Below are 25601 nucleotides of genomic sequence, written 5' to 3' on the forward strand. Positions count from 1 at the left end.
ACAGGGAAATCCTAGTCCCTCCACCTCAGATTGGCTAACTATACTCTTGACTGAAGAGAACATTACAAATTTGTTTTGCCATCAATGAGAACAAACCCAGACCTTTCCAAACAAGTAACAGATGGCAATGTATCATGCCTAATAAACTCCTATAGAGTTGGCTAAATGAGTTTGTGACTAGCAGAAGTCACAAACTCATTTGTTAGTTTGACACTAAATGAGAATAATAGCATCAGTAGATGTAGTTGCATTTCATAATTTTTTTTTAAGTCATCTTTACTTTTCTAAAAACAAATACAATTTGTTTTTAGAAAAGTAAAGCAATATAAGTTATATAAAGATTACAATCAAAAGCAACAATTCTCTGTTACAGGTGTCAGCTAATTATTATTATTATTAAAAAATTCACTTTTCAGATGGAAACCAATATCCAGGATAAACTGAAATTATTACATATAAAGCAGGATCAACGAGTTCCTGGACTGAATTTTTAGTTACATAAATATAATATTTACAGATAATTAAGCACCATATTTTTTGAAATAACGACCTTGACTACTTATATATTTTTCCACTGGCTATATAACCAATAAATAGTTACAAAAAACTAATCTCTGAATTCCTTTTTTCTCAATTGTGTTTCAAAGTGTTTCAATTGTGTTTCTCAATTGTTTGCCATAACTCTTGCTTCACTGGAAAATCATCATTCCTTCATTCAGTTCTTTAGTTTGGGGGGGAAAAAAATCATATGCCACAGGGTTGGATAAATAAGATGTTGTACGACAGTTACATGGTGCCTGGAAAGGCATTTCAAAATTACTGTCAATCAGGAGTGCCAGCATGAGTAATTTCCAATTTTAGTTTAACCAGAGACGAGGTCTCTTCCTTCTCAATGCATCGCTCAAGTGCTTAAGTAATTTCTAAGTACACAGTCACACAACCACCTGGCATAAATTCATAAAAAATGTCTTATAGTCAAAAAAACAAAAATAAATAAAAATTCTAGAATAATTTGACCTTCAAACCAGTCACAATCTGTTTTTTCCCCTGCTAGGAAACATATTCAGAGGAATGACATTTTATCTGAAGGTCATAAAGATACCACCCACTTCATCTCCTATTAACATTGTTTTTAGAAATCCGTTTTAGAAATCAAAATAAATCAATGAGTTATTTTGAAAGTTCAACTCTTTATTTTCAACTGATCTGCCATTAAAAATTTGGGAACAAAGAAATTGCACATTATTTTCATGTTTAAAGCATCAGATATATGACTTGACAACTGCCACATAATATTCCAACTTTAGAGGCTCTCTTCAAATCTTATTTGATGATTGCCTTAATAATGCTTTAACTTGAGAAACAAGTTTTTTATTGAGGATTTTTGTTCCAAAAGTGGCATTCTAAAAAGCAAGATACAAAATTACTTTTAACATCAGTCCTTGAAATGTTCAACCCAACTTTGTATACTTTATTAATATGAAGAAAAAGCTGAACCTAATATATTAAACTGAACCTTAATATATACGAGCATACCTTGTTGAAATAATTTCCTTTTCAAATTATTGGATGAATTAAATATTCCGTCATTTTGTTGTTTCAAATCTGAGAGCTTTAGATTACAATTTAGTCTCTCAGTGAAATCATAACCACTCCCTTTATTTTCATCATTCATACTGGTAAAAATACTTGCTGTTTCACATGATTTCTTAATCTTTGTAGAATCTGGAGAAGACACGTGGCTTGAAATTCCTTCAAAATCCATATCTATTTTCTCATCAATCCAATTAGGTAGAACTTTTGTGCCAGAAAATTCAGCAGCACGATTTAGACTATTATCTTCTGCAATTTTTAACTGTGCTTTTTTAATGGCATCAGAAAATTGCTGAAGTTCTAAAGGACTTGGCTCCTGTATAAAAAAAAAAAAAAAAATACAATGCCAATTAATATGAGTAAGTGAAATTATTATTGTCAACTTTCTTTGTTATAACTAAATAAATAAACATCTATCACAAATGTGCACAGATGTAGTGCAGATGTATAATACTGCCCTTTGCATTAGAAGGAATCAGATATCTACCTAATTTTATAGTCAACATGAATTACAAAATTCATGAAATACAGGAATTACAAAACTATTTTAATTCTAATTACAGATTTAAAAAATACTGCACTCCATGTAAATTTTCTGGGCAAAAATGATCAAGTTTATTGAAAATAAATAAAAAGTAAAAAACTTTATAAAACATTCCAATAATCCGATCATTTTATATGCCAATTTTGATGATGTGGATATCATTGTGAAGTCTACAATACAGAAATTACCATACTGTAGGCTTAACAAGATAGATAGTTAGTGACTATCCACATGGCAAGTATATCATACAGTTGATTTTGTAAACTGTTGTTAAATTGGAAGATGGACGGTTTAATTAAAATCGAAAATTACAGTATAGCAGACTCACAGAGCAGGGCAGGCATCGGGGGGAGGCAGGGAGTTGTCTGAATTAGTGAAAAATCCAAAAAATATTTCAGGTTGTAGAAAAAACAAACAAATTTATTAATACTCCAGCAATATATGTTAATTTATAAGATATTAGAATGCAATATGAAGAAAAGAAACTTTTATGAAAATATATGCATATTTATACAGTTGTGCCCCCCCGTAACCGCTGATTCGGTATCCACTGATTCAGTTACCCGCAGTTAACCACAGAAAAAAACTTAACAGGTACTACTCACGTGTCCAATACAATGCTTCCCTTTATTTTTTACGATGTCGCATATGGTTTGGTCACCAACATTATAATGGTTCTTTAGAGATTTAACCGATGCACCATTTTCAAACTGTTGAATAATTTCAAGTTTTTGTTTAATTTGAAAGCACAACTTTTGCATTTGCCCATCATTTTCGCGATTTCTAAAAAAAAAAAAAAATAGTTACTATAAATAAAAAAAATTCCGACATCCCTGACATAAATAATGAAACAAAATTTGGCCTTTTGGGGTGCGATGGAACACAACAATCAGCACCACGCACTAAATCAAATTAAACATTTGGTCCCCTTTTTCTTTTTTGTTTTGAACAGTAGGTGTGAAGCTAGTGAGGGTTGCAAGATAATAGGTACACTAATCTCCCAATGACGACTTATAATGCCAGTTCTTATCGCAATACGACTTGCAAGCAAAATATCTCTTTATACCTATTCTAGTTATTACTTGAATTTTATGATTTCTGGTTGGTTTTTTTTTTTTTTTTTTTTTTATTTGGAGTCTTGAAGTGTCCTGGTAAGTCGAGTCTGCTGTACTTCATTATTACCATATTTAATGTTGGTAATGCTTTACTGTGTCTAATTTATCAATTAAACATATGTATGTACAAAAAAATCACGTTATATATGGGGTCGGCAGGTGTTCGCTTAAATCCACAGTTTCAGCCATCCATGGTAGGTCTTGAAACGTATCCCCCGCGGATACAGGGGTCTTTCTGTATATAAAAAAAATTGAGTCAAATCAAATAGAACAAAAATAACACATATTTTTAAACAATAAATTTTAATTAATGTGTTAAACATGACTAACTATAAATTTAATCATATGCAGATGTCCCACCCTCACCAACCATATTGTCTTTTTTGAAAAAATTAGAAATCAGAAAAATAGGTCCTTTTGTATTGCTGTTTCATGATGTTTGTTTCTCTTAGGGAATAAAAATATTTTTTGACTACTTTGTCAGAATTAAATTTATTAAGAACATCAAAGCAACTTCTGGTTTTGTATAATTTAACCTTTTCTTCTTCATCTACAGATTCTCCCCTGAACAGTTGTTCCATTTCTTCCATTGCCTTATGATATCCAGCCTCACCTTCTTCTGGCCATTTTCTTAGATCGCACAAATTAATATCCTTTATGTTAATTATTGTAGAATACATTTAGAGGCTCTTTGGTTCTGTCATCCAAATCAATAAGAATGCTACTACTCTTTATTCTTGACCATTTTAATAGCTTTTTTTCATGCACTTACTAGTATACTCTGCTTTTCTTTGTTCTGACTTGCAGCCCAGTTGTAAATACAGTGGATTCCAGTTATTTGGGCCACCAGTTAATTGGGGCAGCCATTTATTTGGAGCAAATCTTAAAAAACAGAACCCAATCGAGAAAATAGCCAGGGTTTACTTCGCTTAATTGGGACAACATGCCGTTTAATCGGGGCAGGGGACCGCAGCACTGGAAATTACCCTACGATTGTCTCCGACCGTACCACGTGGTTTGGTCACATTTCTGGAAATCAGAACCATAAAACAATAAAAACAATTAGCAGTCACCTGTCTATTGGGCTTTTCTGTTGGTGCAATCTATCATAAACGGATAGTAAACTCAATGTTATTGAATTTGCGATAATACCGATAGCTGGAATTCTGTAGGTTATTATGGTGAAATGTGTTTACACTTCCATGAAATCTTCAATCATATAAAAAAATTTTTTTTCAGATCTTCTCTACATTCCTATTTTTAAAGCTTTGCAACTTGTTACTCTGTTCTCACTTGTGCGTATCGTGTTACTTGCAATTTGTGTGTGCCGTGTTCTTTGTTATAGATTGCTTATCTTTTTACTGTTTTAAATTTTAACCCCCACCCACAAATGTCAGTGAACAGAAATGTCAACTAGTTAGTATGTACATATTACAGTACATATTAATTATTCCGATTATCACGTATATTCTTCTAATTTTCACGTATCATTTAATTTTAATTGGTAAGGTAATAAAGGGTAAATTTGTGCTTAATATATCTTTACTTTTATATTCTGTGGATAATATTCCTCCTATTTTCGCTAATTAGAATCGCTGTTTAATAGAATTAAAATTCAATTCACAAACATGATCACAATGACCAGCGCTTACTACACATCGTATAGTGAATGGTACTTTACTATGGTGAGTCCATCATTATGTGAGTTGATTGTACAGTGAACCAATTGTAAAGTGGGGGTCCATTGTATTTTTAACTATTTACGTGAAACTTCGAATAACTGGGGCAGCCGCTTAATCGGCCAAAATGCACGAGTCACGATGTGTCCCAAATAACCGGAATTGACTGTATAATGTTTTGGTTATAATTTTAAATATTGGCCAATATCTATTCTCCTCTTGTGTCTGGTTCACTGCCAGAATATTTTCAAAAAAGACACTTCGATTATTTACTCTGACACAAATGTTTATAGTTGAGTCTATAAGTTGTATGATGGCTAAAGTATTGGGAGGAAAAAAAAAAAAAAAAAAACACTATGCTGCCATTGTTACTTGATAAAATTTCAGTGTAAAGATAATGGAGATGAATTATCTCATAATTACAATGCCTTTTCGTTTCAACTCACCTCATCTGCTAACCCTAATAATTGTGTTCTTTTACAACACCAATAGTAATTTGTTCCAACAATAGATTACTCATACTCATCATCTTTAGCCATTGTCGATCCACTGCAGGATGAAGGCCTCCTCAATATGTTTCCAGCAACTACAGTCTTGTTCTTTTGGCTACCATTGTAGAACAACAAATTTTATTAATCCACCACATCTTTGGTCTTTTTCTTTGGTGTTTAGAGTCAAGCAGTATCCATTCCAAAATTTGTTTGGTCCATTTATCTTCAGTTCTTGATATGTGATCTGCCGATTTTTATTTTAAGCACTCTGTTCTTTCAGTGATGTCACAGACCTTGGTTTCTGGACGAATCCACGCATATTTTCAGTCTCTCATGGTTATGTTCAAAATTAATACTCTCCATACTTCTCTGTGTAGCCCTCTGGCTTTGTAAAGCTTTAGCATTCAATATCCATGTTTAACAACCATATGTTAGGACAGGGAAGATAAAATGATTAAAAACTTTTCATTTAAGACAGAGTGGTAGGTTTGTCTTGAAGACTATATTAAGCTTTTCAAATGCTTGGCATTCCAATTTTATGCACTGTTCAATGTCCATCATGATGTTTCCATCTGTTTGTTGAAATTTCTTGTCCAAGGTAAACATACCTTTCCATTTCTTCTAGTTCTTGTCCACTGGCCATGATGTTCTTTGGTCTGGTAAATTTGTTGAACGTAACCTGTGTTTTCTTGATATTAATCTTCAAGTTGAACTTCTTGCCTCCATTCTGCAGTTCTTCAATGTTTTGTAGCAATTCTTCTAGATCATTGGCAAAGACAATGATATCATCTGCAAATCGTAAATGATTCAGGTAATCTCCATTTATTTTGAGTCCTTTATTATCTCAATTTAGCTTGCAAAAAAATTCTTCTAAACAGGCAGAAAATAGTTTTGGGAAGATTATTGTCTCCTTGTCAGATGCCTTTTTCTATGTTGATCTCAGCTCTTTCATTGTTGACCCATATTGATTCGGTTGCCTTTTCATATACTAGTTGAAGAATATTAATGTAGGCTCTGTCTACACCTTGGTTGATTAGGATGTCGATTATTGCTGATTTTGTGACTAAGTCAAATGCTTTTTCATAGTCAATGAAGGCTATACATAATGGAAGTTTGTATTTATTGGGCTGCTCTATAACCTCTACACTGTTTGGATGTGATCCACTGCACTAAAGCCATTTCTGAAACCTGCTTGTTCTTTGGGTTGTGCTGCATCAAGTATTATGCCTATTCTTCTTGAAAGTATCTTTGTGAAAACCTTGTAAACAACTGGTAGTAGCCTTATTGGTTGGTAGTTTTTTAAATCTGCCTTGACACCTTTTTTTGTGCAGTAAGATGGCATTCTACAAGTACTTTGTTAAGTAGAAGGCATTTTAAAAACAGTTTTACATACTGGCTGGCCTCCAGGTTTCAACATTTCAACAATAACTTTTATCAAGCCCTGCTTTTTGCCATTTTTCAGTAATTTTATAGCATCTTCTTCTACTTCTACCAAAATTTCTGGTACAGCTTCTGCACCTGGTGTCCTTTATCCTTATAAAGATTTGAATAAAATTCTTCCACTCATTTTAATATTTATTATTCTGCCATCTCAAGCTTCAAAGTAAATATTTGGCTCTTGTGTAATCATTTTTCATTTTGCTTTGTTTAGCACTAGATTTTCTTCTAGTTTTCTTCTGACACAAAGGCAGATTATGAGAAATCTTTAGCAAAGGAAAAACAGAACAGACTTCTTTACTTATATAAATTCTAGAAGGAAGGGGATGAATCAGATTGGACCACTTGATATCGATGGTTCGATTGTTGATGATCCTGCTGAGGTAGCTGACAAACTGAATGAGTATTTGCATCTACATTCACACATAAGGAATGTCTGTAGAGAAGTGGAGGCCAGCAGCTTATCAAACTCTAGCAGGGAACCAAATGATTTTTTTAATAACTGAGAGCAAAGCTGGGGAGAAATTGTTGAAGTTAAACATAAGAAAGGAACCTGGGATGGATGGGATGTATCCAGTCATATTAAAGGAGTCAGCAAAGGAAGTAAGCAAACCTTTAGCTATAATTATGAATGCTTCTTTGGACTCATGGGAGGTCCCCATTAACTGGAGATGTGTCCCCAATTCACAAAGTGGGATCGAAGGGTGACATGAGTAACTACAGACCTGTTAGCATAGCTAACATGCTAACAGGCAGTGCATCTTTAAGCATAGCTTAAAGATGCACTGCAGGATCACTTAGACAAGACTTCAGTTATAGTTCAGACACAGCATGGGCTTGTTAAAGAGAAGTCTTGTATGAACAATTTCATTGGATACTATGATGTGGTCACAAAGGAACTAGATGCAAAAAATAATTTTGATATCACATACTTGGAAAGCTTTTGATAATGTTGCACATGGAAGAATACTGTACAAATCTGAGAAATAGGGCAATAAAGGGATGGTCGAGTGGGAGAAGACAGAGTAGTAATCAATGGACACTGCTCTTCATGGACTAATGTTATAAGTGGAGTCACCCAGGGTTCGGTGTTGGGGCCCTTGTTATTTTCTGTATTTATCAATAATACTGATGAAAGTATATCAGGATTAATGTCCAAGTTTGCAGACAATATGTAGACTGGCAGATTTGTTAATGACAGTAATCACAGTACACTACAACAACAGGAGCTAGAAAAGTTGAGCAGATGGGCTGAGACATGGCAACTGAAGTTTAACATTGACAAATGTAAAGTGCTGCACATGGGTAGCAGTAACACCAGAATAACGTATGAACTACATGGTACTACACTCAGGGTAGTGGAGAATGAAAAGAACCTGGGGGGAATTGTGCAGTGAGATATGAAGTTTTCTGGGCTGTGCAGACAGGCTGCAAGAGTAGCTCACAGTGTCTTGTCAATGATATACAGCAACTTTGCTAGCAGGGATAAGGAAGTGATTGTCCCCTTGTATAAGGCAATGGTCAGGCCACACTGAGTACTGCATACAGGTCTTATCCTTAATATCTTTATAAATAATTGTTGCTTTTGCTTGAATGGTCATTAGACTCAGGGGCACTCGCTTCTGAATCTGATTTTCCATCCATATTATTAACAGCTGTTCCATCTTCAATATAGCACCTGAACACTGTTTTGTGATCACTGTTGATCTTAAGTGCATTGATCCTTTGACATGTTCTTTTATACCAGCACTGTCCTTTAAAATAGTATTCACTGTTGAAGCAGTGAGACCTAATTCCCTTGCAATAGATGACAAACTTTGTTCTGCTTCATACTTCTTAATCATTTTCATCTTCATTTCTAAATCAATTTTGTTTCGCTTCCTGGCACTACCACCACTTGCACTTTCCATTGGCCCCTTTCCCTTCATCATTGTAATATGTAAATATGAATGAAGAGATGTTTCAGAAATTTGTTTTTTATATGATTGAAGATTTCAGTGAAAGGAAATACATGTCACCATAACAGCATAAAAACCCACACAATTGCAGTTATTGGTATTATCACAAATGCAATAAGATCGAGTTTACTACTTGTTTATAATAGACTGCGCTAACAGAAAAGCCCATTAAACCAGAAAGTGCAAATTGTTTTTATTGTTTTTTGATCGTGACCTCCAGAACCATGCTTTAGAAAATATCACAAAGGCGTTCAAAATTGATTCATATAATGGGATGATCTAAGAAACTCCTTGAGTGGCATGAAGCATAGGTAAACTACAAATGTAGTTTACCTATACTTTGTTTGAAGATAATAAAGCACTCACAACAACCAAGTTCTTGTGACCAAAGTGATCTTTTATGATAGTGATATTGCAAAGACAACTGTCACTGAAGAAGTGGTAAGAAAACACCACAAAACATTTGACTCCATTATGTACATATTTACAATTCAGAAATAAACATCATGCCAATACAGGTTTTGAGTGCTTTATTATCTTCAATCCAAACCATTTTTACCTATCATTTACAGCTTTTACAAATAGTAAGAACTGATTTCTTATACTTTTTCCATGTATATTTCCATGTATATACAAGAAATATGAAAACGAATAAGTGGAAGGGAAAAAAAGGAAAAAATAAGGAAAAACAGTACGTGTACCTGAATGCGCAAAGCAGCAAAGCAGGATACATGTATATAAATAAGTGTCACCAATGAAAGTAAAATAAAATAAAATAAAATAAAAATAAAAATAAATATAGATGGAGAAGTTATTAAACACAAAATGCCGAGCCTAGTTGAAGAAAAAAGAGAAAAAGAATGTTAAGAACCTATATAAAAAAATTAAGTAGAATTAAATCTGAATTAAATCCATGTATATACAATATGCATACTACTTCCTTTGTGACTAACAGGTATAGATGTGCCCAGATGTGTTTAACCAAGTCAAGACCTTCAATTCAGATAGCTATATATATATATCCAGCATTTTACTGATGCAGTCATACTAACTAGTATCTACATCTAATGTGATTGTCACATTCTGTCTTTAACAATGGCAACTTGTAGTTATCTGAACAATCCAAATGTAATTTGTTACATTTGTGGTAACTGTGCTGCAGTAAAACAAAGTCACGATATAGCATCATTTGTGAAAAAATGTATATGCCCCATACTTTAGAATTAAATTAAATGACCAAGATAAAAGTTGGGCCTTGCCATAAAGTGTACTGAACATGTGTGGCTTGCAATTATGAAAATGTGGTAAAAAAAAAGCCAAGATATTTGCCACTTCCATGGTGCAGAGAGCAACTCTGGGTCCATATTAATGACTGTTCCATAAGCATAGCAGGTTATAGTACAAAGAACAATCAGAGAATTGTGTAACCTAACATTACTTCAGCTGTAAGACAGTACCCCATGGACATAAATTACTGATACCACCCGCACCAGTTGCGATAAAGAAATTCACAACTCTGGACCACAGCTTGGACTGCAACACCCATTTCAACTATTTCCCAGAAAATTTAGATAGTTTTTAAGTGAAGAGTAGGGAGAAAGATTCCATGAGGAAAAAAGGAGGAACAGCCACCAAAACTAGCTGCTTAAGGAAGTCAAAAAGTGCAAGTTTAACCTAGACTAGTGAATAAGAAATCCAGTTTGCAGCCACATATGCTTCACAGGAGGCCATAGCCTTTGATATCTGTTTTAACATATTTTTATTGGTATTTTTATATAAAAAATAACCTATTTGTAAAATCTGTAAAAATACAAAATAAATCAGAAGCACCTCCACCAATTTTTTTTTTTTTTTATTTGTAAAAAATTTTGACGTGATAGAACAAATTTCAGTAACTTTTGAAATTACCATTAAAAATGTAGTTGAGATGTCTAATCAGCAGTAAAACATCCGAGAACTTTTCTTAAAATGCAGGCTGGTGTAATTAGACAGAAAAACCGAAATACTGTATGAAGCATTTTATTTCTCTTTTATGACCATTGAACTAGTTTATTGAAATACTATAATTAAATTGTGTTTGCATTCATTACAGAGAAATTATAAACAAGTCTAAATTCATATACTGTGGAAAAGGGTCTGGTTTAGTGTAAAAACTTGTAAAGAAGACAAGAAATTTTGCTCTCATGTGAACTTGCCTTACAATGCTGTAATTTATTCAGTACCACCAATAAGAAGCATGGTTTAAAGTTTTCCTATTCTATATTTTCCATGTACTGTAGTTTGAAACTTCATGTTCCGATTTTTACTTTTCAATAATGGCATCATAATATTCTAGCAACTTTGACAACTATATGCATTTATTTCAAATTTAACAGATAGCTGGATTTAATGGAGAGGCCTTTCCCCATATAGTCTGTTAAATCAAGGTTTTACTGTATTTACAATTTACCAGTTCTCCACTCAAAGAATTTACTATACAGTAACACCCCTGTACCCACAGGGGATACGTTACGTTCCAAGACCTACCATGGATGGCAGAAACCGCAGATATAAGCGAACACCTGCTGACCCCATATATAACGTGATTTTCTTGTACATACATACGTATAATAAAGTTTAATTGATAAATTAAACACAGAGTAAGACATTACCAACATTAAATACAGTAATAATAAAGTACAGCAGACTCTCGATTTACCAGGATTGGATTAACCTGGACACTTCAAGCCTCCAAATTATAAAAAAAAAAAAAAAAAAAAAAAAATCAATAGAATAGGTATAAACAGATATTTTGCAAGTCATAAATAAGCGGCAAGAACCGGCATTATAAGTCATCACTGGGAGATTAGTGTACCTATTATCTTGCAACCCACACTGTCTTCACACCTATCACTCAAACAAAAAGAGAGAGACAATGTTTAGTTTGATTTAGTGTGTGACATTGATTGTTGTGTTCTGTTGCACCACAAAAGGACAAATTTTGTTTCATTATTTGTCAGGGATGTCGGAATTTTTATAGTAACTATTTTTTTTTTTTTTTTTTCTGTTTCGAAATCACGAAAATGATGGACAAACGCAACAGTTGTGCTTTCACAATTGAACAAAAACTTGAAATTATTCAAAAGTTTGAAAACAGTGCATCTGTTAAATCTCTAAAGAATAATTATAATGTTGGTGACAAAACCATACGCGACATCGTAAAAATAAAGGGAAGCTATTCAATTTAAAATCGACATCGTAAAAAATAAAGGGAAGCATCATATTGGACATGCGAGTAGTACATGTTAAGTTTTTTCATTTTTTTCCCGTGGTTAACCGTGGTTAACCAAATCAGCAGATATGGGGGAACAACTGTATATCTTAACCACATTCACTTCTCAAAACATATCAACAAACATCTTTGCAATTCAGTTAACATTGAGAACTGATATTGTTGTTCCAATAAAAACCCATTTCAACAGTAATTCAATGTTGGAATGGATTTTATTGAAAGAAGGGCTATAATGACCATATTGTACCTAATTGCTTAATATTAGCATTTGTATAATAAATAAATCAACATAATTATAACTAGCTATATTATTATTAATAAAGTAACATATAAAATTCTAGAATTTCTTTACCAAAAGTTCTGGAAAACATTTCTTTGCGGAATTATTAGGAAATAGTTTCAGAATTTCTTCATCTGTTAGGTCTATAAGTTTTGACTTCCACTGAGCACTTTCTAAAAGAAATAATTGAAATGTTAGTTTAGAGGACAGTGAAATAATTATTACCTCTTTTTCAGCACTAGAAAAATTCACATACATCACATATAAAATTCCATATGCTGTTCTAGTAGCTTGCCTACATTGCTGAGAGAAAAAGATAAGAGTTGTGCACTCTGATCTTTTTCACTTTCAACTGCCTTAAATTTGTTGCTTTCCAATTAATAAGATAATCCATGATTATTATAATTACCCAGATGTAGATCTGTAAATTTCCCAATATTATACTTTAACTGCCATTTATTAGAACTGAATAATAATATATCTAGGTCTTGTTGAAGAAGCATACCTCAGTTACCATTATTACCACCCTCCCAGTTTTTGTTATCAGAAAACTTTCACACCAAGCCTGTTAAGCTTCGTAATTATCATTAACAAATATCAGAAATAATAAGAAACTCGGTAGCGAACCCTGTGGAACTCTACTTGGAACCTTTGTCTGATCAGATCAATAACCTATTCAAACACTTAACACACCATGATAATAATTTATCATAGTGTACAAAGTGTTTATTTCTTGAAGGATAACACTGCAGTTATTAATCAGCCCAAACTAGAGTTTGAACAGGCTAAGAGTAGAAAACTTGCTTCTTGCCCTAATGGTAGCTGAGCATTCTGGTCTCTTGCCAAAGCTATTGGCCGCAACTTTTGCCCATCTCTGCTCCCACCTCTGTCCAAAACAGATGGTTCGGTTGTCACTTCAGCCAAGGATAAAGCTGACCTGCTAGCATCCCATTTTTCTTCCAACTCGTGTATTAATGATCTTGGTAAAACACCTCCTACCATTCCTAACACGCTCCATTCAATGCCTCCTGTGGTCTTCCGTCAAAAGGATGTCAGAAGGATTTTGACAAATCTTGATGCTAAGAAAGCTCCAGGTCCCGTTGGTATTTTTCCACTTGTTCTCAAAACCTGTGCTCTTGAACTTACTCCTATTCTTTGCCGCCTTTTTTCACTTTCTTATTCCAAAGTTGTTTTTCCTTCTGCTTGGAAATTTGCTCATATCCAGCAAGTTCCTAAAAAGGGTGACAAATCCCTCCCATCCAATTATCGTCCCATTGCAATTACTTCTACTCTTTCTAAAGTAATGGAGAAATCAATTAACTACCAACTCTTAAACTACATAGAAACCTTCCGTCTGTTCAACAATCGCCAGTATGGATTCCGTCAGTGTCGACCCAATGGTGATATTTTGGCTTATGTTACCCATTTATGGACTAATTCAATGGAAAGGTTCGGTGAAACACAAGTAGTTGCTCTTGACATCTCAAAGGCTTTCAATCGTGTTTGGAATAAAGGTCTTCTAAACAAGCTTCCATCTTATGGTTTGCCAACTGTTTTTAGTAATTGGTTATCCAGTTTTCTCTCTGATCGCTCACTGAGAGTGATGGTAGATGGCTCTCTGTCTTCTAACTTCCCCACTAGTACTGGTATCCCCCAAGGTTCCATTCTTTACCCCACTCTTTTCCTCTTGTATATTAATGACCTTCTTCTGTTGACTGGAAATCCTATGCTTAGTTTTGCCGATGATAGCACATTGCATTCCACTTTCCATTTTGAGAAACCTTGTCCTGCTCAATCAGCTTCAACTTCTCGAAAATCTGCTACCAATTCCTTAAATGCCGATCTTCAGGTAATTCTCCAGTGGGGCAAAGACAACTTAGTTGATTTCAACCCTTCTAAAACTCAGTCTTGTCTTATATCTCGCTAAAAGGATTCTTCTGCTCCTATCTTTAGTGACACTCCGATTTCTAGGCAAAATGATATCTCTTTTGGGGATTACCCTGACTTCTAATCGCTCTTGTCACAAGCACATTACAAATATTGCTTCCTCTGCATCTAAAAAACTAGGTTTTCTCTTTCGCTCTCGGCATTACTTTTCTTCCAAACAGCTGCTCACTCTGTATAAATCACAAATCCGCCCTGCCATGGAATATTGTTCCCACATCTGAGGTGGTGCCCCCAAAACCTCTCTCAGGCTTCTTGATTCCATTCAGAAAAGGACAGTTAAGTTAATTAATGATTCATCTCTAACAGAGTCTCTCCACTCGCTGTCTCATAGACGTACTGTTTCTGCTGCATGACTCTTCTACAGATACTTCCATGGACTGTTCTGAATTGGCTTCTATAATTCCCGCTCTCTCTCTTTCAAAACAGTCCGAACACGTGCTGCCACCCAACATCCATTTACTGTCCAAATTCAAACTCACAGAACCAACCTTTCATCTTTCTTGTTTATTCATTCAACTGCCGTTTTTTGGAACAACCTTCCTTCATACGTATTTCCTGAAAATTACAGTCTACAGAAGTTCAAGTCCAATGTCAACAAATATCTTCTTTCATCTTCTCAACCTCCAACTCAAGCACGGTACTAAGTACTATAGGTTCTAATACCTCTCGTGTTTGGGGTTTACATATAAAAAAAAAAAAAAAAAAAAAAAAAAAAAAAAAAAAACGCTGATAAAGTAAACATCTCATTTTAGACATGATTAAAGCAATAAAGAAAAAAGCAACAGTCATTTATAACATTTTGCCTCCTATTACTTAACTTAACCAACCTTTTATCCATCATTGTATCTCCCCACCAATGGCATATTGTTCCAATTTATGCAAAAGCATCACGTGGATGGTATCAAAAGCCTTACTAATGTCTAAATGTACTATGTCAAAATTATTTCATTGCATCGAGTTCTTTTGGAACAATCTCATAACAGCTTATCAAATTAGTTAGGCAGAATTTCCCTTTAATAAACTCATTTGTGTTTATTTCATAATTCTATTTCTGTTGATGATAATGCAGTACACCCTTAAATGTTAATTCCATAATTTTCCTTGAGAAGGAGGTTAAACTTACAGGTCTGTAATTATCCATTTCATTCCTGAAAACCACTTTTGTAAATTGGGCAGACATTTGCATACCTCAATCTAATCTTTTTAGCCATATTTATCCACCTTACTGACCATTTATTACATCAAATTATTTTTTATAAGTAGCTTATAGACCTACTCAGGATCGTTAGTTTATTCTGAATTGAGACAGCAAGATTTGAAAGTTAATTAATACTTAAGTGTCCGTAGATTTAAGTTCATAACTTGCCGCCTTTGTCATACGATACATTATATACCGAACTAGATAGCGTTAGTATAGTATAGTATAATATTGTCAGTTGATCGGTAGAATCTATTAAACTTGTTGAACTTCTTTGTCAATTAAATTGTACTTTTAACTAAATACATATAACGACTTAGATTACAAACGTAACATAATTAATTAATACATAACTGATATGGAAGTTATATATAAGGAACTCGTAGATAATTAATACTTGACACTGAAAAATATATATACCGTTATAACTGTGTTGGGATACAACACAGTTATAACGGTGAAATTGAAATTTTATTGCAATTAATCGAAATTATGACTCAGACCAGAGCAGCAAAGCAAAAGGCTCAAACAAATGGAAGTGCTGTGGCTCAGAGGAGGACTGGGGGGGGGGAGGAAGTTGTCTTCTGAATCACAGCCTTTTAAAATGCACTGCTTGCATGATGTTTGTGGATCATTCAGGAACGGGACATGATATTGCCATGGGGATGTCTTTGTGTGTGCGCGATGCACGGAGTGTAACGAAATCAGGCAACAACTCAACGCTGTGATGGGCCTATATGAGAGCTTGAAGGACAGGGTGGAGCCCTCGAAGGAAATAAACTGAGGGGCCCATCAAGCTCTCAGCTGCCCACATCAATGCCAAAGCTTGCACTTGGTCATCACGCAACACAGCAGCAACCCCCAAGGCAGAATGCACTGGTCCTACAGGAACTAGTTGTTGTTGGCGACTCTATTGTCAGGGAAATGGGGATCATGCTTTGTAAAAAAGATAGGTGAAACAGGACCAGGGTATGTCTGCCAGGGGCAAAGGTTGATGACGTTGTAGAGCGGATATCATCTTTTAAGGGCACAAAAGGTGATATAGTTGTACACGTTGGCACTAATGATATCAAGAGTAGGAGACCAGCAGAATTACTTAATAAGTACAGGTCACTGTTGAAAAAAAGCCGTGAATTAGGATTGAATTTGAAAGTGTCTGCAATTCTGACCAGACACGATAGGAGGGAGTATATGATGAGAGCCTTGTCGATCAATTCGGCCCTGGAAAGATTGTGCAAGGCTCAAGGGGTAGAATTTTTTTCAGCCTGGACTGTACCTGTTAACAGGAGGGACTGCTTCTACAGGGATGGGATACACTTAAATAGAAAGGGTGCAAGAATATTTGCTGATGCTATCGAGGCAGTGTTAAGTGGGTCGGAAAACTGCTAGCTTGGGGGGATACCAAGACTAATAGATTAACAGTAGCCACTGGCAGAGGTGAAAGTGAAACATCAAAGGCAGATATTGTTCGGATATCAGAGACATGGTGTCACACAGATATAAGGAATGCAGAACTGGAATTTGGGGAGCACAACATTTACAGAAAGGATAGACAGGATAGGAAGGGAGGAGGGGTTATGCTATTAGTTAAGAAACACATAAAGTCCAAGTAAGTGAAGCCAGTCAACATCGCTGGACAGTGCAGTGTCGAGTCAGTTTGGTGTGACATAAGCATTGGGAGATCAAAATTGAGAGTAGGAGCGTGCTGTAGGCCTAATGACTCTGATGAGTATAATAAGAAACTGTACAGGGAAATAGTGGGCCAGACATCAGAGAGTCTTATAATGGGGGATTTTAATTCCCAGATATTGACTGGAATTTGTGGGCTGGTCACTCACACACTAGCAAGGCTTTTGTGGATTTATTGGATGATTGTTTTCTACATCAGCATGTTCGGGAGGCAACTAGAGGGAGTAATACTCTTGATTTTATTATCAGTAGTGATTCTTCACGCATTAAGAATCTGCAGATAAACGAACCACTAGGTGGCAGTGATCACAGTGTGCTGAAGTGGGACTTAATCAAAGCGGTAACTACCATTAGGGGTAAAGAGAAGGGTTATTGTTTTCGTAAAGGCAACTACGATGGTCTGAGAGAGTACTTAAATTCTATACAGTGGGACCAATGCTTCCCATTCAGCAAATTCAAAATGGAAAGCATTCAAAGAACTTATCTCGGAAGCTACTAAGCTTTACATACAAACTAAGAAATATTGTTCAAGGTTTAGGTCTAAATTTTTTTTTTTTTTTTTTTTTTGGTTTGGTAGTTGTTGGCGCATCGGCTTCTGTGGCCATAGTGCACCTCCCAAGGTTTTTTTGCAGTACTTTGATCCAAGCCCGAGGCGGGAATCGAACCCGCGACCTTTGGGTTGCCCGGCAGGCACTTTACCCACCTGGCTAGCCCGGTCGGCTAGGTCTAAATGGATGTCAGATGAAATAATGAGACATATGGCAGAGAAGAAAAATGCATGGGATACATACAAATTAACACGTGACACAGAAGCCTATGATAGATACAAATTGATCTGTAACCAAGTTACAAAGGAGATTAGGCAGGCGAAGGCAGATTACGAGAAATCTTTGGCAAGGGATGCAAAGAAAAACAGCAAAGAGTTCTTTACTTAGTAAGGAGAAAGTGGAGGAGAAACTGTTGAAGATAAACACAAGAAAGGCACCTGGGGTGGATGGGATCTATCCAGTTATATTAAAGGAGGCAGCAAAGGAAGTAAGCAAACCTTTAGCCATAATTATGAGAGCTTCCTTAGACTCAGGGGAGGTACCCACAGACTGGAGATGTGCAAATGTGACCCCAATTCACAAAGCAGGATCAAAGGATGACACAAGTAATTATAGACCTGTGAGTTTAACTTCTGTTCCAGGAAAATTAATGGAGGCACTGGTTAAAGAAGCACTGCAGGATCATCTAGACAAGACTTCAGTTATAGCTCGGACACAGCATGGTTTTGTTAAGGGAAAGTCTTGCCTGACCAATTTGATTGGATACTATGATTCAGTCACAAAAAAACTGGATGCAGGGAATAACTTTGATATTATATACTTGGATCTTAGAAAGGCTTTTGATACTGTTGCACATGGAAGACTGCTGCACAAATTGGAGCAGTGTGGCATTGGAGGCAAATTGCTGCTATGGATAAAGGGGTGGTTGAGGGGGAGAATACAGAGAGTGGTAATCAATGGACACTGCTCATCGTGGAGTAATGCTATTAGTGGAGTCCCTCGGGGTTCAGTGTTGGGTCCATTATTGTTTTCTGTATTTATAAATAATATCTATGATGGTATATCAAGCTTAATGTCCAAGTTTGCAGACGATACAAAGGTTGGCAGGGTTGTCAAGGACACTACTGACACTATGCTGCTGCAACAGGATCTGGAAAGGTTGAGCAGATGAACTGAGAGGTGGCAAATGAAGTTTAACATTGACAAATGTAAAGTACAACATATAGGAAACAGCAACCCCAGAGCAACATATTAACTCTGTGGTACTACACTGACAGTGGTAGAGAATGAAAAGGACCCTGGGGGGTAATTGTGCAGGCATATATGAAGTTCTCTGAGCAGTGCAGACGGGCTACAAGAGTAGCTCATGATGTATTGTCAATGATATGGAATTTTTCTAGCAGGAATAAGGAGGTGATTATTCCGTTGTATAAGGCAATGGTCAGACCACACCTAGAATACTGTATACAGGTTTGGAGGCCTCATTTCAAGAAGGATGTAGAGCTGCTGGAACGAGTACAGAGAAGGGCAACAAGATTAGTGCATGGAAGAAAGGCTTAAGTTTTGCAAATTACAGTGTCTGGAGACTAGGCACCAGTGAGGTGATCTGATAGAGGTGTATAAAGCCTTGAATGGTTTCAGCATGCTCAATGCTGGTGGGATTCTTCCTCTTGCTCAGAATAATCACCCGAGAGGGCATAAAATTCAAATTGAGAAAAGACATGTGGGATAGACGTGCGGAAATTTGCTTTTAGCCAGCAGGTAATTGGTTGGTGGAACAGACTTCCATCCCTTGTCGTGGAAGTTGATAGCCTAAATAAATTTAAACCTCAGCTGGACAGGTATTTCGAACGAACAGAGGGGTGAAGTGGAAGCGATTTTTTTTTTTTTTTTTTTTTTTTGGCTGATGCTGCATAAGCTTGCTTTCTTGCATCAAATGCCTCTACTAATGCTAATGGGACTTCACCTGAGTCAAGCAACATGTATTAAAATAGACAGGAGTTTAGGAATCTGTCCTGATACTTTCTTTAATATTACTTGAATAAATTCCATCAGCTCTTCATGCCTTTTTCACATTCAAGCATGACAATTTCTCTATCAATCCATATTTGGTGATCACACAACCGTCTATATCCTGATAACTGTTATCAGGGCCAAACAGTACTTTTAAGCCTAAAAGCATGCTCATATGCTGGCAACCCAAAGGTCGCAGGTTCGATTCCCGCCTCGTGCTTGGATCACAGTAAAATGCAAAAACTTTGGGAGGTGCATTATGGCCATAGAAGCTGATGCGGCAACAACTAACAAGGGGGGGAAAAAAATGCTCATATGTAATGTAAGCATTGATGCAAATATTTATTTAGCTCATTAGCTGTCCATTCGGAGCCATCAATAGTATTACTAATGCTACCCTGCAGTGAACCAATATAGTTTGGTTCCTTCCTTTTAGTATTTACCTTTCACCTCTTTGTCAATGCCATTTAAAAGTTTGCCTTAGCATTTCTTTAATAACTTCATAACAAAACTTAAAAAACATTTTACAGGTTGAGGATAGGACATATGGGAAATTCTTACAGATACTGAACACGTGTAAAAAAATAACTTAAAAAGTCAGATGAGATAGTATGTCTATTTCCCAGCTCAGAGTTTAACATCAACAGCAAATGTCAGGAAATTAAGCCCACTTACATATGAACTAATGAAGTACAGAAGAACAACTACAAGAATTTCAGAAGTGAAAAACTTCTGAAATTTTCTGAATTAAGTGTCCATTAAGACAGTACATCTTTTACCAGTTAAACGTTTATCAGACAATGCAGTAACTAAATTTAAAGAAAAGATAAAATTAAGTCCACCTAATAAAATGCTGATGGAGTTGTACACCATACATAAAAGAAAATGGAAATAACAGGAAAGAAATTGTATCATCTCCTTAGAGGAAGCTACAAGACACAATAGCAGACAAAGAAAGAAAGAACTTAACATGCTACAACAACCAGTAAAAAAAAAAAAAAACATTCCTGACCAACAAAGCACCAGTAGTAAAAAATGAGTGAAAATGCAGACACATATATAAATTTGTGCTTGCCCAAATTAGAATTTGTAAAACAGAAGAACTAACATGTTATTTTAAAATTTTTGAAAATGGTAATAACTAAGAGTATGGCACTAAATTCAAAAAACATCAGACCAGAATAGAATAGAAAATATTCTATCAACCTTTATGTACAATGTCATGCTTTAGATTTTACACTATGCTATACCTGATTTTACATTATGCTATATCTGATTTTACATTATGCTCTCTAATGTCATCACGTCCAATATGTCATTGGACGTGATGCCATTAGAGATGATCAATACTTCATCAGCAATTTTCATAGTATTCGTTAGAATTTTCACAGTTTTCAGAGTAATCTTTAGAATTTTTAATTTCTGAAATTTCCTGTAGTCATTCTACTGTACTTTATTATTTCATACATACTTTTATTTTATTTAAATTTATTTCTGTAACTTTAGCATGGCTCTTGTTGATAAAACTCTAAGCTGGCAAATAAAACATGTCATCTAGGTTGGCTTGGCTTGGCTTTTTAAGTTTTCATTTCTACATGTGATTAGTGTCTGCAAGAATTTCGATGAAATATATTAAAAGAGAAGAATGAAGCACTTTTCACATACATGAGATCTAAAAAACCATTTATTTCCAGTTGGAAATTATGTAAAGATAGAAATCACTTACATATATTAACATTACTCATGCATCATGTGAGATTTCCCACAAAACTTTACTAGAGATTAATTTATATAAGTAGGATCAAGGAGTTTCAGGACCGAATTCTCATTTAAACACATATAATATTTGTTCAAATGAATTCAGATAATTACATATTGAATTTTTCAAAATTTTTTACCATTGCTATTTACATAGTTTTTGCATTGATCATGTAACTGCAAAAATGTTTTTTTAGAAGTCTTTTGTTGACATGGAACAAGTTTTTTTTTTTTCTTTGTTAGTTGTTGGCACATCGGCTTCTGTAACCACAATGCACCTCCCAAGGTTTTTGCACTACTCTGATCCAAGTCCGAGGCAGGATTCGAACCTGCAACCTTTGGGTTGCCAGGCAGGCACTTTACCCACCCAGCTAGCCCGGTTGGCTACACAAGAACAAGTGAATGAAGAGGATGCTGTAAGACAGTGTCCAGGAAAGGTATTCAGAAATTAATGTCATACAATGAGTAGGTGCATTGTCACAGAGTGATTTTCATATCTTCCTTGCATACAGATCAAGTCCCTTCCTTTTGATTACATTTTTCAAATGTTTAACAATTTCTAAGTACATAATCTTATTATAGTATGATCTTTGGGTATAAATTCATAATGAATTATGCCCTTCTAGTCATGAGCAGAAATGAAATTAGAATAACAGCATTTTATCACATACTTTTTTTTTATAGAATTAAACATGGCAGTGCAGTGAGGGATGCATGTGGCTGCATTTCATTCCATGTTATTTCTTTTTTATCATCTTCTATTTTCTTAAAACAAACAATAATTGAAATCTAGCAAAATGATTTTAGATATATAAAGATTATAATCACAAATATAATATGCACACATCATAATTTTCAAAATAATGACATTGGCTATTTACACATTTTTTCCATGGGATATTAATTGAAAAAATGCTCTGAATTCTTTTTTTTGAAAGTTCCTCAGCTGTGTACCATAACTTCTGCTTCACCAGAAAATCATCTTCCCTTTACTGAGTCCTTTTGTCTGGAGGAAAATATAAAAATTCATATGTTGCAAGGTCAGGAGAATAAAGAGGATATCATACTATATCCTCTATCAGGAAATTTCATGCCAAAACAATAAAAACGCTGACCCCATATATATATATACACCTAATTCTGTTTTTGCACGAACTTTTTTTACACGCATTTGGTTTAACACGAATTCAAAATAAATATTTCATTCTCTTTTTACGCGAGTCATTTTGATTTAACACGATTTCTATGAATTTTTTTTGCCTAAATTCTAAGAAATTTTTTTTTTATTTGTGGCATATTAGTATCATTTCTATATTACACGCATCAATAGATTGGATAACAGCTAGTGTTTGCGTTTTGAAACGCGTGCTTTTGCTTACCAATGTTTACGTCTAGGTATCTATGAATCATCAACGTTTTTATTAATTTTGTGCACATCTACGGTATTCGTGCATTGTATCTTCAGCAGACATGTAGTAGTAAGCTCTATTTCAAAGTGAAAGAATCTTTAGTGAAATTTGTGCACATATAAATTTATTAATTTTGCCGATAGTCAATAAATTGTAAGTTTACAAAATTTTCATACCTTTTTTTATTAATTATAACTGAGATATTTTTCGGTAGCCCTTATATAATGTCGAATAATTCGCCTATTACCAAAATGAAAAGGAAAGCGATTTCTTTGGAACTTAAAATTCAAATTTTAGATCGTCTTGCAACTGGACAAGGGGCTACGTCTGTAGGAAGGCATTTTGGTGTATATGAAGCTACCGTAAGAACTATTAAGAAAAATGAAGCTGCAATTAGGAAGTCGGTATGTTCTGGAACAAAAGTAAGTGTTAATTCATCATCATATACAAGAGATATTGTCAAGGAAAAAATGGAAAAGGCCCTGGTAATGTGGATAGAAGATCAGTCACAAAAAAGAGTACCAGTAGATGGAAATGCCATCAAGCAAACAGCACTAAGAATTTACAGACAGATTAAAGAAAAGGAGCCAAGCACTTCATCTCAGTTAAACAGAAAGTATGAATTTTCTGCGAGTACAGGTTGGATGACAGGGTTTCTTAAAAGGAATGCTCTTCATAATATAAAAATTAAAGGTGAAACTGCATCTGCAGATGAATCGGCTGCTAAAGTATTCCCGCAGGAACTTGCAAAAATTATTGAAGATGGAGGATACACTCCTGATCAAGTGTGGAATGCAGATGAAACTGGTTTCTTCTGGAAACGAATGCCGAACAGAACGTATGTAGCCAAATCGCAGAAAACTGCTGGTGGTTTTAAGGTAGCTAAGGATCGTGTGACCTTATTATTTTCCTCCAACGCTTCAGGAGATCGTATGTTGAAACCACTGCTGGTAAATCGAGCCCTAAACCCACGTTCAATGAAAGGTGTAGATATCAATAAATTGCCTGTTCACTGGATGGCAAACAAGAAGGCCTGGGTGACCACTACTATTTTTACAGAATGGTTCAACAAATGTTTCGTCCCAGAAGTCAGACGTTATTTGAATTTGAAAGGTCTCGAATTTAAAGTTCTTCTGATTCTTGACAATGCACCCGGCCATCCTGTCTTGGAACACCCAAATGTACAAATTTTATTTCTGCCACCTAATACTACATCTTTGATACAACCGCTAGACCAAGGTATAATTGCGACAATTAAAACATACTACGTAAAACGAACATTCCAACACGTTTTGGACAAACTGAATGATGAAACACTAACAGTCATTGATGTGTGGAAGAAATTCTCAATTATGGATTGTATCAATCAAGTTGGATTAGCGTTAACTGAATTAAAACCAGCAACTTTAAATGCGTGTTGGAAAGTGGTTTGGCCACAATGTGTAAAAAGCAAAGATCCCATCATCCCTAATACGACCGAATTTCCCAACATCATTACAATGGCACACAAAATTGGTGGAGAAGGATTCGATGATCTATCGTTTGAAGATATTGATGAATTGTTAACCGACAAAGCCCTAAGCGAAGATGAAATATTAGAGGTTGTCCTTGGGACTCCTTATCCCACAGAACGTAGTGATAATGAAGAAAATGATCCTGTTCTAAATGCAGATTTAATAAAAGAAGGTCTGGAACTGGCTAGAAAATTAGGTAATCATTTTGTCAAACATGACCCTAATGAGGAACGCGCTGGGAAGTTTCAACGCGAACTGAAGTTGTTGACAGCCTCTTACAGAGAATTATATAACGGACTAACCAAAACACGAACACAACGATTAATAACTGAATTCGTTCGTAAAACCGGTGAAACATCAGCACCAGAGGAGATTCGTGCTGATTTTGCTGAAGAGATCACAGAAAGAATTTCATTAATAGAGGAAGAAGACGATGTCCACAACATTTCTAGTGATGGCAGTGATATTCCAGTCGTACGCAAACGTATGCGCCGTTTATTATCAGAAAGTGGAAAATGAATAAAATCTTGTTATATGTAAAACAGATTTTTTTTGTTCATGAAGAATTTTTTTTCATTTCATATGCATACAAATTTATTTTCGTACATTTTAATTACATATTATTACATGTGTATTTTGTTGAAATAAAATAATAAGCTTAAAACGAATATTTTATGTGTTTTTTTTTAATTATTTTTACTGATTTTTTTAGATCCGGAACCAATCTTCTTTTCTTCCATAAATACAATGTCTTTTTTTACACGAATTTTTTTTACACGTATTTTTCAGGAACGTATCTATCGTGTAAAAACAGAATTAGGTGTAATGGAAAAAGGTGAGGACAAAAAAAAAAAAAAAAAACTTCTACCAATATGTAGTACTTTGCATTTGTCAGTGTTAAACTTCAGTTGGTTACAGAATGCCTAGAAAGGTATTCAGAAATTACTGTTCCACAATAATTCATGGTAGCAATGCTCCTGCAGGAGCATCACAATGAATAATTTTCAAAATTAGGTTGCCCACAGAGCAGGTCTCTTACCTCCAACTCTCCGTCTCAAGTGCTTAAGTGTTTTCTAATGCACAATTTTATAAACAGTATAATCTCCTGGTATAAAGTCATAATATATTATGCCTTATAGTAAAAAAAATAATAATAA

At 35.0% G+C, this 25601-nt stretch overlaps 2 protein-coding genes across 2 annotated transcripts in view; both read right to left on the bottom strand.

The window, feature by feature from the left end:
- LOC150087383 (fidgetin-like protein 1) overlaps nt 1-1782 on the bottom strand; it is a 142534-nt gene extending 140752 nt beyond the window's left edge. Inside the window, exon 1 of the mRNA XM_090372036.1 lies at nt 1537-1782. Coding sequence (XP_090228162.1) covers nt 1537-1765 — 229 coding nt within the window. The 5' untranslated portion in view covers nt 1766-1782. The remainder of the gene's footprint in view (nt 1-1536) is intronic.
- Nucleotides 1783-3387: 1605 nt separating this feature from the next.
- Nucleotides 3388-25601, bottom strand: part of LOC150087384 (fidgetin-like protein 1) — a 50626-nt gene continuing 28412 nt past the window's right edge. The window contains exons 4-5 of the mRNA XM_090372461.1: nt 6031-6211; nt 3388-3487 (exon numbers count right to left, since the gene is read on the bottom strand). Coding sequence (XP_090228587.1) covers nt 3388-3487; nt 6031-6211 — 281 coding nt within the window. The remainder of the gene's footprint in view (nt 3488-6030; nt 6212-25601) is intronic.

This window comes from Mastigoproctus giganteus, chromosome 4 (genome assembly GCF_048544385.1).
Source record: "Mastigoproctus giganteus isolate SK-2022 chromosome 4, ASM4854438v1, whole genome shotgun sequence".
NCBI lineage: Eukaryota > Metazoa > Arthropoda > Arachnida > Uropygi > Thelyphonidae > Mastigoproctus > Mastigoproctus giganteus.